Source organism: Aethalodelphis obliquidens, unplaced genomic scaffold (assembly GCF_003676395.1).
Source record: "Aethalodelphis obliquidens isolate GAN/ISIS:26980383/991018 unplaced genomic scaffold, ASM367639v1 scaffold42, whole genome shotgun sequence".
NCBI classification, from domain to species: Eukaryota; Metazoa; Chordata; class Mammalia; order Artiodactyla; family Delphinidae; genus Aethalodelphis; species Aethalodelphis obliquidens.
Window position 1 is genome coordinate 4,438,046 of NW_020837986.1, and position 15,541 is coordinate 4,453,586.

Consider the following 15,541-nt stretch of genomic DNA (forward strand, 5'->3'; position numbering starts at 1 on the left):
CCAAATGGATAAATGTACCACCTGGTGCCTACTCGCTAGTTCTGATTTACTTGGACTGTTCTTAGGTTGGCTCCCAGTGGAGGGCAGAGGTGAAGAGGATGCATGCAAATCCCCCCCTTTCTCTCCATTCTCAGACTTCTAGTTCCTGCTTAGTAGACAGACGTCACCCAGGGCCAGAGACAGAGCTTTCTAGGGACCGGGGACTGATACTATGTTTAAAACTCTCATGAAAAGGGTGGGTTTAGGGCAAAAGTAATGCAGTTACCATATTACTAATGGGCTTCCAGACCCCTTGGATTTCCAGTCAGATGGCCAACTCTCTAGGTGGACCCAGGGCTGGCATTTCCTTAACAGTAGCGCCATCAAGGACAGTTCATTGTAATGATAAGGGGGTGAGCCTTGCACACAGAATCCCAGCTCACCAGTTATATGGCTTTGGACAGGTCACTTCACCCATTTGTAAAGTTTCCTAATCTAAATAAAAGGGAAAATAAAAGTAGCATCTTCTGTGTCAAGTTTTGTGAGGATTAAATGACTTCATATATGAAAAGGGCTTATTAGCACATTTTTTGGCGCTCAGTAACGCATTGATACGTTTAGGCTAAATTTTAAAAAGTAGTAATAATTGAGCTTCTGTTTGATGAGGTGCTCAGTACCTGCCTGAAAGAGCTGGTTGCATTGCTAGGAGGCCCCATCATTAGCGAACCCTGATGTGCTTCCCTGTAAGTCCTGTTGCAGGTTCTCATCTGCACTTACGACATGAGCCCCATGGACAAGCTCCTGACTGCAGCAGGAGAAGGACTAGCCCATCTGTCTCTGCCCCTCTCTTCTTCCTCTCCGACGTAGGAGCCACACGTCAGTGCTATCTGGCCTTTGGTCCCAGAGCCAGTTCAACACCTGTGTCACCTTTGAACACTGTCAGCACACTTCCGTTAGGAACAGAGGCACACATCTCTCGTGGCTAAAGCCAATGCCCTTAAAAGGATGCTGAAGTACAGGTAGAATTTACCACGTCCCAGGGCAATCCCTGTATCTGGAATCTAGTTGGACCAACCTAGCATGGCTCCTCCTAATAACCTCACTGTACAGGGTCTGGAATTTCACCTGGAATGCCTGTTTGCTGAACTCATGGAATTTGTCTAAACTGCTGGACTGTGGCCTTTCAGATGGCCTCTCTGAATGTCTAGGATGTTCCTCTGTGACCCTCCGGTGTGTTCCACTGTTGGTTCATGGTGATCACTGAAGGGTCTTCTGTTTAGGAACATCTTGCAGTTTACCTGGGAGAGGTTTTCTAATACTCATCCAAGATCTTCCCTTTCCTTTGGGTAGGGAGCTTGGTTCTATCCTAGGAGTAGCATTTCACACAGCTGGTTACTCCTTCCCTTGAAACACTGTCTTCCCCTGGCTCTGGGACACTACACTCTCCCGGGTATTTTCTTCCGTGTCTGGACACTCCTTCTCTGTCTCCTGTGCAGGCTTATCTTCCTCTTCACACTCACTAAATACTACAGACCCTCAAGTCTCTATCTAGGCCTGCTTTTTCATCCACTCTCTTTTTTTAAAATTTTTTTAAACATCTTTATTACAGTATAATTGCTTTACAATGGTGTGTTAGTTTCTGCTTTATAACAAAGTGAATCAGTTATACATATGTCCCCATATCTCTTCCCTCTTGCATCTCCCTCCCTCCCACACTCCCTATCCCACCCCTCTAGGTGGTCACAAAGCACCGAACTTATCTCCCTGTGCTGTGCGGCTACTTTCCACTAGCTATCTATTTCACGTTTGGTAGTATATGTAAGTCCATGCCACTCTCTCATTTTGTCCCAGCTTACCCTTCCCCCTCCCCATATCCTCAAGTCCATTCTCTAATAGGTCTGCCTCTTTATTCCCGTCTTGCCCCTAGGTTCTTTGTGACCTTTTTTTTTTTTTTTTTTAGATTCCATATATATGTGTTAGCATACGGTATTTGTTTTTCTCTTTCTCACTTACTTCACTCTGTATGACAGTCTCTAGGTCCATCCACCTCAATACAAATAACTCAGTTTCATTCCTTTTTATCACTGAGTAATATTCCATTGTATATATGTCCCACATCTTCTTTATCCATTCATCTGTTGATGGACACTTCGGTTGCTTCCATGTCCTGGCTATTGTAAATAGAGCTGCAATGAACATTTTGGTACATGACTCTTTTTGAATTATGGTTTTCTGAGGGTAAATGCCCAGTAGTGGGATTGCTGGGTTGTACGGTAGTTCTACTTTTAGATTTTTAAGGAATGTCCATACTGTTCTCCTTAGTGGCTGTATCAATTTACATTCCCACCAACAGTGCAAAAGGGTTCCCTTTTCTCCACACCCTCTCCAGCATTTATTGTTTCTAGATTTTTTTTTTTTTTTTTTTTTTTGCGGTACACAGGCCTCTCACTGCTGTGGCCCCTCCGATTGTGGAGCACAGGCTCCAGATACGCAGGCTCAGCGGCCATGGCTCACGGGCCCAGCTGCTCCGCGGCATGCGGGACGCTCCCAGACCGGGGCACAAACCCATGTCCCCTGCATCGGCAGGCGGACTCTCAACCACTGCGCCACCAGGGAAGCCCTGTTTCTAGATTTTGTGATGATGGCCATTCTGACTGGTGTGAGATGATATCTCATTGTAGTTTTGATTTGCCTTTCTCTAATGATTAATGATGTTGAGCATTCTTTCATGTGTCTGTTGGCAGTCTGTATATCTTCTTTGGAGAAATGTCTGTTTAGGTCTTCTGCCCATTTTTGGGTTGGGTTGTTTGTTTTTTTAATATTGAGCTGCATGAGCTGCCTGAAAATTTTGGAGATTAATCCTTTGTAAGTTGCTTCATTTACAAATATTTTCTCCCATTCTGAGGGTTGTCTTTTTGTCGTTTTTATGGTTTCGTTTGCTGTGTAATAGCTTTTAAGTTTCATTACGTCCCATTTGTTTATTTTTGTTTTTATTTCCATTTCTCTAGGAGGTGGGTCAAAAAGGATCTTGCTGTGATTTATGTCATAGAGTGTTCTGCCTATGTTTTCCTCTAAGAGTTTGATGGTGTCTGGCCTTACATTTAGGTCTTTAATCCATTTTGAGATTATTTTTGTGTATGGTGTTAGGGAGTGTTGTAATTTCATTCTTTTCCATGTAGCTGTCCAGTTTTCCCAGCACCACTTATTGAAGAGGCTGTCTTTACTCCACTGTATGATCTTGCCTCCTGTATCAAAGATAAGGTGATCATATGTGCGTGGGTTTATCTCTGGGCTTTCTATCCTGTTCCATTGATCTATCTTTCTGTTTTTGTGCCAGTACCATACTGTCTTGATTACTGTAGCTTTGTAGTATAGTGTGAAGTCAGTGGGCCTGATTCCTCCAGCTCCGTTTTTCGTTCTCAAGATTGCTTTGGCTATTCAGGCTCTTTTGTCTTTCCATACAGATTCTGAAATTTTTTGTTCTAGTTCTGTGAAAATGCCAGTGGTAGTTTGATAGGGATTGCATTGAATCTGTAGATCGCCTTGGGTAGTAGAGTCATTTTCACAATGTTGATTCTTCCAATCCAAGAACATGGTATATCTCTCCAACTATTTGTATCATCTTTAATTTCTTTCATCAGTGTCTTATAATTTTCTGCATACAGGTCTTTTGTCTCCTTAGGTAGGTTTATTCCTAGTTATTTTATTCTTTTTGTTGCAATGGTAAATGGGAGTGTTTTCTTAATTTCACTTTCAGATTTTTCATCATTAGTGTATAGGAATGCAAGAGATTTCTGTGCATTAATTTTGTATCCTGCTACTTTACCAAAGTCATTGATTAGCTCTAGTAGTTTTCTGGTAGCATCTTTAGGGTTCTCTATGTATAGTATCATGTCATCTGCAAACAGTGATAACTTTACTTCTTCTTTTCCAATTTGAATTCCTTTTATTTCCTTTTCTTCTCTGATTGCTAGTGGCTAAAACCTCCAAAAGTATGTTCAATAAGAGTGGTAGAGTGGGCAACCTTGTCTTGTTCCTGATCTTAGTGGAAATGGTTTCAGTTTTTCACCATTGAGGACAATGTTGGCTGTGGGTTTGTCCAATATGGCCTTTATTATGTTGAGGAAAGCTCCCTCTATGCCTACTTTCTAGAGAATTTTTATCATAAATGGGTGTTGAACTTTGTTGAAAGCTTTCTTTGCATCTATTGAGATGATCATATGGTTTTTCTCCTTCAATTTGTTAATATGGTGTATCATGTTGATTGATTTGTGTATATTGAAGAAGCCTTGCATTCCGAGATAAACCCCACTTGATCATAGTGTATGATCCTTTTAATGTGCTGTTAGATTGTTTGCTAGTATTTTGTTGAGGATTTTTGCATCTATGTTCATCAGTGATATTGGCCTGTAGTTTTCTTTCTTTGTGACATCTTTGTCTGGTTTTGGTATCAGAGTGATGGTGGCCTCGTAGAATGAGTTGGGGAGTGTTCCTCCCTCTGCTATATTTTGGAAGAGTTTGAGAAGGATAGGTGTAAGCTCTTCTCTAAATGTTTGATAGAATTCACCTGTGAAGCCATCTGGTCCTGGGCTTTTGTTTGTTGGAAGATTTGTACTCATAGTTTCAATTTCAGTGCTTATGGTTGCTCTGTTCATATTTTCTATTTCTTCCTAGCTCTGTCTCGGAAGGTTGTGCATTTCTAAGAATTTGTCCATTTCTTCAAGGTTGTCCATTTTATTGGCATAGAGTTGCTTGTAGTAATATCTCATGATCCTTTGTAGTTCTGCAGTGTCAGTTGTTACTTCTCCTTTTTCATTTCTATTTCTATTGATTTGAGTCTTCTCCCTTTTTTTCTTGATAAGTCTGGCTAGTGGTTTATCAATTTTGTTTATCTTCTCAAAGAACCAGCTTTTAGTTTTATTGATCTTCGTTTCCTTCATTTCTTTTTCATTTATTTCTGATCTGATCTTTATGATTTCTTTCCTTCTGCTAACTTTGGGGTTTCTTTGTCCTTCTTTCTCTAATTGCTTTAGGTGTAAGGTTAGGTTCTTTATTTGAGATGTTTCCTGTTTCTTAAGGTAGGATTGTATTGCTATAAACTTCCCTCTTAGAACTGCTTTTGCTGCGTCCCATAGGTTTTGGGTTGTCGTGTTTTCATTGTCATTTGTTTCTAGGTATTTTTTGATTTCCTCTTTGATTTCTTCAGTGATCTCTTGGTTAAGTAGTGTGTTGTTTAGCCTCCATGTGTTTGTATTTCTTACAGGTTTTTTCCTGTAATTGATATCTAGTCTCATAGCATTGTGGTTGGAAACGATACTTGATACGATTTCATTTTTTTTAAATTTACCAAGGCTTGATTTGTGACCCAAGATATGATCTACCCTGGAAAATGTCCCATGAGCACTTGAGAAGGATGTGTATTCCGTTGTTTTTGGATGGAACAGCCTATAAATATCAATGAAGTCCATCTTGTTTAATGTATCATTTAAAGCTTGTGTCTCCTTATTTATTTTCATTTTGAATGATCTGTCCATTGGTGAAAGTGGGGTGTTTAAGTCCCCTACTATGATTGTGTTACTGTTGATTTCCCCTTTTATGGCTGTTAGTATTTGCCTTATGTATTGAGGTGCTCCTATGTTGGGTGCATAAATATTTACAATTGTTATATCTTCTTCTTGGATCGATCCCTTGATCATTATGTAGTGTCCTTGTTTGTCTCTTCTAATAGTCTTTATTTTTAAGTCTATTTTGTCTGATATGAGAATTGCTACTCCAGCTTCTTTTGATTTCCATTTGCATGGAATATCTTTTTCCATCCCCTCACTTTCAGTCTGTATGTGTCCCTAGGTCTGAAGTGGGTCTCTTGTAGACAGTATATATATGGGTCTTCTTTTTGTATCCATTCAGCCAACCTATGTCTTTTGGTTGGAGCATTTAATCCATTTACACTTAAGGTAATTATCGATATGTATGTTCCTATTACCATTTTCTTAATTGTTTGGGGTTTATTATTGTAGGTGTTTTCCTTCTCTTGTGTTTCCTGCCTAGAGAAGTTCCTTTAGCATTTGTTGTAAAGCTGGTTTGGTGGTGCTGAATTCTCTTAGCTTTTGCTTGTCTGTAAAGGTTTTAATTTCTCCATCAAGTCTAAATGAGATCCTTGCTGGGTAGAGTAATCTTGGTTGCAGGTTTTTCTCCTTCATCACTTTAAATATGTCCTGCCACTCCCTTCTAGCTGAAAGATCAACTGTTAACTTTATGGGGATTCCATTAAGTGTTATTTGTTGTTTTTCCCTTGCTGCTTTTAATATTTGTTCTTTGTATTTAATTTTTGATACTTTAATTAACATGTGTCTTGGTGTGTTTCTCCTTGGATTTATCCTGTATGGGACTCCCTGTGCTTCCTGGACTTGATTAACTATTTCCTTTCCTGTATTAGGGAAGTTTTCAACTATAATCTCTTCAAATATTTTCTCAGTCACTTTCTTTTTTTCTTCTTCTTCTGGAACCCCTATAATTCGAATGTTGGTGCGTTTAATGTTGTCCCAGAGGTCTCTGAGACTGTCCTTGATCCTTTTCATTCTCTTTTCTTTATTCTGCTCTGCAGTAGTTATTTCCACTATTTTATCTTCCAGGTCACTTATCCGTTCTTCTGCCTCATTTATTCTGCTATTGATCCCTTCTAGAGAATTTTTAATTTCATTTATTTTGTTTTTCATCACTGTTTGCTCTTTAGTTCTTCTAGGTCCTTGTTAAACGTTTCTTGTATTTTCTCTATTCTATTTCCAAGATTTCGGATCATCTTTACTATCATTACTCTGAATTCTTTTTTAGGTAGACTGCCTATTTCCTCTTCATTTGTTTGGTCTGGTGGGTTTTTGCCTTGCTCCTTCATCTGCTGTGTTTTTTTCTGTCTTCTCATTTTGATTAACTTAACTGTGTTTGGGGTCTCCTTTTCGCAGCCTGCAGGTTCGTTGTTCCTGTTGTTTTTGGTGTCTGTCCCCAGTGGCTAAGGTTGGTTCAGTGGGTTGTGTAGGCTTCCTGGTGGAGGGGACTAGTGCCTGTGTTCTGGTGGATGAGGCTGGATCTTTTCTTTCTGGTGGGAAGGTCCACATCTGGTGGTGTTTTTTGGGTGTATGTGGACTTATGATTTTAGGCAGCCTCTCTGCTAATGGGTGGGGTTGTGTTCCTGTCTTGCTAGTTGTTTGGTATAGGGTGTCCAGCACTGTAGGTTGCTGGTCATTGAGTGAAGCTGGGTGCTGGTGTTGAGATGGAGATCACTGGGAGATTTTCGCCATTTGATATTACGTGGAGCTGGGAGGTCTCTTGTGGACCAGTGTCCTGAACTTGGCTTTCCCACTTCAGTGGCACAGCCCTGATGCCTGGCTGGAGCACCAAGAGCCAGTCCTCCACATGGCTCAGAATAAAAGGGAGGAAAAAAAGAAAGAAAGAAGATAAAATTAAATTAAATTAAAATTAAGTAAAATAAAAGTTATTAAAATAAAAATAATTAAGAAAAAAAAATTTAAGTAATAAAAAAAAAACGGACAGACAGAACCCTAGGACACATAGTAAAAGCAAAGCTATATAGACAAAATCACACACAGGAGCATACACATACACACTCACAAAAAACAGAAAAAGGGAAAGAAATTTATATATCGTTGCTCCCAAAGTCCACCTCCTCAATTTGGGATGATTCCTTGTCTATGCAGGTATTCCACAGATGCAGGTACATCAGGTTGATTGTGGAGCTTTAATCCGCTGCTCCTGAGGCAGCTGGGAGAGATTTCCCTTTCTCTTCTTTGTTCGCACAGCTGCCGGGGCTCAGCTTTGGATTTGGCCCCGCCTCTGCGCCTAGGTCGCCGGAGGGCGTCTGTTCTTCGCTCAGACAGGACGGGGTTAAAGGAGCAGCTGTTTCGGGGTCTTTGGCTCACTCAGGCCGGGGCAGGGGGTGGGGGGCACGGAGTGCGGGTGGGCGGGGGGGGAGGGGCACGGAGTGCGGGTGGGCGGGGAGGGAGGGGCACGGAGTGCGGGTGGGCGGGGAGGGAGGGTCACGGAGTGCGGGGCGGGCCTGCGGCGGCAGAGGCCGGCGTGACGTTGCACCAGCCTGAGGCGTGCAGTGCTTCTCCCGGGGAAGTTGTCCGTGGGTCCCGTGACCCTGGCAGTGGCGGGCTGCACAGGCCCCCCGGAAGGGGGGTGTGGATAGTGACCTGTGCTCGCACACAGGCTTCTTGGTGGCGGCAGCAGCAGCCTTAGCGTCTCCTGCCCGTCTCTTGGGTCCGCGCTTTTAGCCAAGGCTCGCGCCCGTCTCTGGAGCTCCTTTAAGCAGCGCGCTTAATCCCTTCTCCTCGCGCACCGGGAAACAAAGAGCTAAGAAAAAGTCTCTAGCCTCTTCGGCAGCTCCAGACTTTTCCCCGGACTCCCTCCCGGCTAGCCATGGTGCACTAACCCCCTTCAGGCTGTGTTCACGCCGCCAACCCCAGTCCTCTCCCTGCGCTCCGACCGAAGCCCGAGCCTCAGCTCCCATCCCCGCCCGCCCCGGCGGGTGAGCAGACAAGCCTCCCGGGCTGGTGAGTGCCGGTCGGCCCTGATCCTCTGTGCGGGAATCTCTCCGCTTTGCCCTCCGCACCCCTGTGGCTGCGCTCTCCTCTGCGGCTCCGAAGCTTCCCCGCTCCGCCACCCGCAGTCTCCGCCCGCGAAGGGGCTTCTAGTGTGTGGAAACCTTTCCTCCTTCACAGCTCCCTTCCATTGGTGCAGGTCCCGTCCGTGTTCTTTTGTCTCTGTTTTTCCTTTTGCCCTACCCAGGTATGTGGGGAGTTTCTTGCCTTTTGGGAGGTCTGAGGTCTTCTGCCAGCGTTCAGTAGGTGTTCTGTAGGAGTTGTTCCACGTGTAGATGTATTTCTGGTGTATCTGTGGGGAGGAAGGTGATCTCCGCGTCTTACTCTTCCGCCATCTTGAAGGTCCTCCTCATCCACTCTTCGTTCTTTCTCTGGATGACTTCCTCAGCCCCCATGCTTCAGATACCATCTATGTACATGTGACTCACACAATTTTCCTTCAGCTTAGGCCTCCTTTAAGAGCTTCAGACCTGCATTTTTAACTGCCTACTTTTCTAGAGTATCTTACAAGCTCAAATTGCCCCAAACACACATATTTTCCTTCTAACTCTATTCCTTTTTAATTGTTTCTTGAACCTTTAACATCACCGTTATCCACCTTGTTACGGTCATCCTCAAGAGTTCAGTTCTCTTTCCCTTATGCCCTGTATCCCGTCCATCAACCAGTTTTATTTATATCTATTTCAGGTAATTATCTCTTTTATTGCATCTTTCCATCTTCACGGCCATCACCTGAGTTCAATCAACTATTATCTCCCATCTGGATGACTACAATAGTTTCAAAATGCATCTCTCCAATCCACTTTGGCTTCTCAAAGAAACTGGAACAGTCCGTTGGAAATACAAATCTGACCATATCGTACCTCTATGAACAGCACTTAAATGACTCCCTGTGTTTCTTGGGGTATAAAACAAAAGCTCACACTGTGGCCTATAATGTCCTGCGTGGACTGGCCCCTGCTGCACTCGCCAGCTGCTCTCACCATGCTCTCCCTGCCTTCTCGCCCTCATTACGCCACAGTTCTTTCATATCTTGAATGCACCAGGCTCCTTGCCTCCATCAGACGGCTTTAGCCAGCGCTGTTTCCCATGCCACCACTGTGTGCTTTTCTCGTGGTGCTCTATTTGCCTAGTTATAACCTGTCCTCCCTTGGAGCCCACCCCATGGGCCACTTCCTCCCGGAAGTGATTCATTTCCCAATTATGTGTCATGTGCCTTTCTATTGACAGAGTTGAAAGCTTCCTCTTATTGATTCTTTATTAATTCTGTTCCCTCAACCCCACTCACAACTCATTGTAGGCTCTTCGAGGGCAGGGACTGTGCCTGTTTTGCTCACCATTGTGTTACTAAATGCCCAGCATACAGTGGGTACTTGTGATTATTCATTGAAGGAATGCAGTGTGACTCTCATTAGAACAAGCTAATAACAGCGTTCCCAGGGTAACAGGATCCTCTCCATGGCTTTGCCTTTGTGCCCCCAGTCTCTAGAACAGGATCTCCTAGCAGGCATTAAGTAAAGTTTAGCCATTACTACATCAGTGAGTGAATGCTCCAGAGCCAGCACTTCCTCCAAAGCCAAGTAAAAAAGACTCTGACACTATTCAGGAAATTATGGTCTGAGGTGCTCAGCCTCCTTTATGCTTAGTCATGTTCTGTGTCTGGGGGACTAGACATATCTCAGAAATCTTGTCTCCAAACATGAAAATGGGGGCTACTCGGGACTTGCCTGCACTCTGGAATGTGAGACCCGCCTTCCTATGAGGTTGGCCAACTCCGCCAGGAATTCTTTGGCTGTAAACAGGCAGAGCCTGCTCAGACCATCCTGCGATTTGATGAGCTGGGTTTGTCTCTAGCTGGTGAGGGGACCTGAATAAAATCCCTTATGTGTAAGTCCTTCCAGGAGAAGGATCTCTGACCCTGTTGATGGCATAGTTGGGCACACAGAACAGGGATGCTTAGTAGCAAGTTAATGAGTGCTTGAATGAATAAAGGAAGCAAACGACTGTGGTCCACTAGCCTTTCTGCCGTTCAGCCATCATCTGTAAACCAGCAATGGGGAGGAGGGAGGCCTGTGCTAGACACTGGCTTTAGAGAGACGACTAGGACGCCCTCTCTGCTCTTGAAGACTTGCCGTTCCCACTAGGGAGACTTGACTAAGTGAACCCAGTTTTTCTAAGTTACAAGAGAGTCTGGGGAAAGTGCTGTGGTAAAGGAAACACTTGACGCCCTTAATCAGGAAGAGGGGATGTGCCGGAGGACTGGTCTGAAACATCCCTGAGTTTGGAGAATCAAAATCATAGCTTATGGGCATTAGCATCCCTTCAACTCAGCTGAGTTCTGTGAACACATGGCTGAAGAAAAGGAGAAACTCAGTCTGGTTTCATGAGAACAAATGTGTGTGGGCAGAGATGTCATCCCTTCAGCTAAACATTAAACCACCACAAACGTTAAGGGAACACCAATTATGAGCCAGATCCTGTGCTAACATGAGGAAACAAAGATAAAGGACACTTCCTCTTGCCCCCGAGGAGCTTGCAGATCACTGGCGGAGACAGATGGGGAAACAAATCACTAATAACATCAGCACATTGAGATCTGTACCAAGTGGTACAGAGTGTTATCAGAATTTGGAGAAGAGAGAGAGGAATGCTCCTGGGGCAACCAGGGAAGGTGGTGTCACTGGTCATGGATGAGCTGATTCTGATGTGGTAGAAAAGTAGGGATGGGTCAGGGAAAGGATGCTTTGGATTTAAGCTGCCTCACATGAACATGGAATCATTGGGAAGAATTCACGGAGATGCTGGTCCAGGACCACACTCTAGAAGGCTCACACGGGTTCCTGGGATGAGAAGTTGCCTCTGTCCCCGGTGCACTGCATGAAGAGGCCGGGCTTAGGCATTCTTTGGCTCCTTACTTTTGCTGTGGCATTAGCCAAGTGGTTGTCTGGGAGGAGAAGGATAGAGGGACTAGAGGACATGAAAGTTGAATTCAAGGCTTCTGACTTTTGAGACCTAGACTTACAGAAAACCTGTGTAATCCTGGCCCTGAACTTTATCAGCCATGTGACTTTTAGCAAGCTCCCTTTGTCTTCTCATCTATAAAATGGGAAAATCAATATATACTTTAGGGAATATTTGCAAGGATTGGCCAAGCCGGATCCACAAAACGGCCCAGCACAGGGCAGAGGGTATAGTAAGTGCCCAGTTCTCAGTCTTCCTTGATGTGGACTCGAGTCAGCGTGTTAGTAGCTGGCAGAGCACGTAGCATCAGCATGAAATCCAAAAATGGAGTTAGCAGATATAAGCATTTTCTGAACCCAAGGCAATTCCCTTTAATCCCCACCATTTGTTTCCTATAAGGCACAAAATTTAAAAGTTATGTTTTTATCTTTAAAAATCCAGTGCTTTTCATTGTGTTACCCTTATACAAAGCTGTTGTTTTCGCCATTTACCTGAAAGAATTAATTAGGATTTGGAGTAATTCCATGAACCTAAGATTCACACCGTAGTTCCATTGTCTGATCCTAGGGACAAACCATTATGAGGGATAAAATTGTCTGCTTAATCTCACGGGAGGATAAGGGTTACCCTTATCCAGCATAGTGGTTGTGTAACCTTGGGCAACTCAGTTTCTCTGTATCTCAATTTCTTCCTCTACAAAAAAGGCTATAATAATAATAATTCAATATCTCAAGGAATTAATCCTCAAAAGGGTTAAAAGGGTCAACGTGTATAATGTCCTCAGCACAGTGCCTGGCATATAGTTAGGACTCAGTGAATGGAACCTGTTGTTATTATGATTGCGTCTAGTCAATTATCTTTCTTCTTCCCCTTTCCCTCCAAGGTGCCTCCACTCAGAATTCCAACACCGTGGAGCCCGAGAAGCAGGTGGACAACACTGTGAAGATGGCCGGCGTGGTCGCCGGCCTCCTCATGTTCATCATCATTCTCCTGGGCGTGATGCTCACCATCAAAAGACGGTGAGTTTTGGTCGCTGCCCTGCAGACCCTGTCAACCCCGGGGGGCCCCAACACTGCCATATGGCCAAGTCCGTTCTCTGCTGATTGCTTCTGAGCAGGGACCTTCTGATGTAACTGTTGAGGTCCTGAAATTTGGGGCCAGCGGTGGCTCATTGTGTTGGTGTCTGAAGGGCATGTGTATCTGCTTGGCGAGCAGCCCCAAGACGGCAAGTTTCTTGTGGGGGCAGGGGTTCCTTGGAGTACCATGGGATTCCATGTGTGATGCGTCTCAGAGATAGCTGCTCTGTTGTGATTGGTCACGTCATCAAGATTACAGGGGAGCCCCGGGAACACGGGTGAGCCCACAAATAGAGATGCAGGAAAGCAATGCGTCATTCCTTTCACCTTCATTCATCCTTGACTTTTCTTTGGTCAAGCAGCAGCATCCTGAGGGATAGATGCATCCTCAGCGTCAAAGGGATAGAGCCACCTCTGATGGTGTGACAGCCCTGGGGGAAGGCTCCTTCTTACTCCACATCCCGTAGAACCTTCCCAGCTGGATTGTTGCTGCTTGTCACCTCTCAGCGGGATGTCCTCCTGGCACGTCTGGTCAGCGCGCACAGTTATCTCCTGTTGCGTGCATTGCTCATGAAAGCCAGGGTACAGGTTCTTCCCTGATCCCCCAAATTCATTACATCAACATCTCCTGCTTATCAGACATACAGGAGGCTTGAAGAGGACACAGAGGAGTTGCAGAGAGGGAGAGGAAATAGTCATTAGGGAAAGTTGAAGAATATCCGCTCTCGCTGTCCCTGGGGTACACGCTTATTCTTCCAAACAGGGGGTCCTCCTACCTACTGTACCTTAGCCACCATGTCCCCGTGCCTACTGCCCATCTCAGTTTCAATGCCAGGATTCCAGCCTTGGTCTCCACCCTCCCACTCCCCAGACGGCCAAAGCAAACAAAACACTTATCTACATTATAATGAACTGTGCTGCAGCCTGCCCTGCCCCCAATTTAAAGAGACCGTTTAGTCCATTCTTCAACAAACTACTAACTCCTCAGCCTGAAGCTCTGGGTTTGGTTACTCACAGAGTTCAGGACAAGCCCAATAATGAGGACCCGCACCTGCTTTCATCCCTGAGACAAAAACAGCTTGTGAAACTTGTTCCCACCAGAACAAAGGGACGGAATGCCCCAAAGACAAATTCCAGCTTCTACTCTAAGGAGTCCCATGAATATAAACGCATGAAGTAAACAAATGAAGACAGTGTCCTTACTTCCAGCCATCAGTTTCGCTCTACAAGTAGTCGGCCTTCTTTTAGCCGTTCTGGCACCAGAATGTCTCTGTGTGTCTCATGGTTCTGTTCAGAATCAGCCAGGACCCCGTTTGACCAGGACATCTTATTGGTAGGACCTGTTCTTTCTTGACATCTTTGTTCTGTAGGATCATTCCTTTACTCAGGCTCCCAGCAGACTGACTGAAGAGTTTCGGTTCTCGTCCAGCTACTGATTTTCTGGTTGGAGCGGCTAGGGAGGAGGGAAGGTCCATGATAATATTGGGGGTCCAGAGCCCTCAGAGTCATCATCATCATCACCCATAAAGCGAGGCCACGTGTTATGTCTGTGACAAGCTAGCTGCTGTTGGATGAGGCCAAACATGAGGTGTGATTTCTCTGGGGGTGAGTGAGCACATTGCACATGTAAGATCATTGACACGTTCTCGGAGTCGCAGACGCTTTAGAGACAGAGGTGAGTTTGGGCCAGTCTCCCTGAAAAAAGTAACCAGTTTAATAGAATTGCATTCCTCTTTGATGGACCCTGCATGTTCTCATTCTTCGCCACTGATTTGTAAGTCAGATATGCTCTTCCAATTTTGCTCTTTCTAAAGCCTGACTTAACCCACGTCACCATTGTCTGCGAGCTTGTGAAGAAATTTCACTTCCCTCTCAACAGCTATTTCTGAAATGTGTGACTTTCTGGGAGGGAGGAAAGGGCTTTCTGTTTTCAGGCTGGCAGCAAGGATAAAGTGAACCCTTTGTGTGGTTTTGTCCTCTTCTGAGTATCTTCATCATCTCTCGCCTCTATCAAAACCATCCGTCAGACCCAACCAACAGACATCAGGTGATCACCATTTCTTTCCAAGAGGCAAAACTCAGATGTAGTGGCAGTGGGCAGGGGGTAGGGGTGCTGATCAGTGTTTGCATATACAGTATCTTTGGGAGAAAATAAGACGTTTTTCTGGCCTAGTTGATGGTAATATTTTACAAATAGGTATAGGGGAAGGAAAGGGAAGGAGCAGAGAGGAGGGGAGGGGAGAGGAGAGAGGAGTAGGGGATGGGTCAGAGGGAGAAAAAGAGAAATTAAACATCAGCCTGCACTCTTTCCACTACCCCACAGTGTCTTCTGATGTCTAGAGGTACCCCCACCAAAGGGCAGTGAAGAGCTTAATGGGCTCCTTTCCCTCTTCTGATCCCGACCCCATATATAAATATGGGGAAAACGTCACTGGTCAGTTGAGTCTGTCACTAACTTACTTACTGCTCGCCAGAATGATGTCCACAGTCACCTAAAGGGCATAGATACGAAAGGAAAAGAAACCCCCAAATAATAGGCGAATCATCACAACTCAGGATCCTAGTGTCAGCATCTCTTCAGTGTCCCTTTGTGACCTAGAGTTAGTTCCTGCATCTAGCAGCTCTCAGAAGTCGAATGCCTGCCACACTCCCTGCACTGGCTTGCGCTGGGTCTTCTCCCTAACCTCCACAGACATGGCCATGGGGGCTCCCTGTTTCCTCTGCTCCCAGAGGATTCAGCTGTCTCAAAGTCTTCCCCAGAGCTGCAGGCACATGTTTCCAGTATGCCCCTAGTTTCTCCATACAGGCCTTGAAGCGTCCCTGTCACTCTCCAAAGAGAGTCTTTCTCTTACTATTAGGGGTGTGTGTGTGTGTGTGTGTGTGTGTGTGTGTGTGTGTGTGTGTGTG

At 44.9% G+C, this 15,541-nt stretch overlaps 1 protein-coding gene across 1 annotated transcript in view; it reads left to right on the forward strand.

Annotated features, from left to right (window-relative positions):
* Nucleotides 1-15,541, forward strand: part of PTPRT (protein tyrosine phosphatase receptor type T) — a 1,082,400-nt gene that overhangs the window by 900,938 nt on the left and 165,921 nt on the right. The window contains exon 14 of the mRNA XM_027078280.1: nt 12,442-12,577. Coding sequence (XP_026934081.1) covers nt 12,442-12,577 — 136 coding nt within the window. The remainder of the gene's footprint in view (nt 1-12,441; nt 12,578-15,541) is intronic.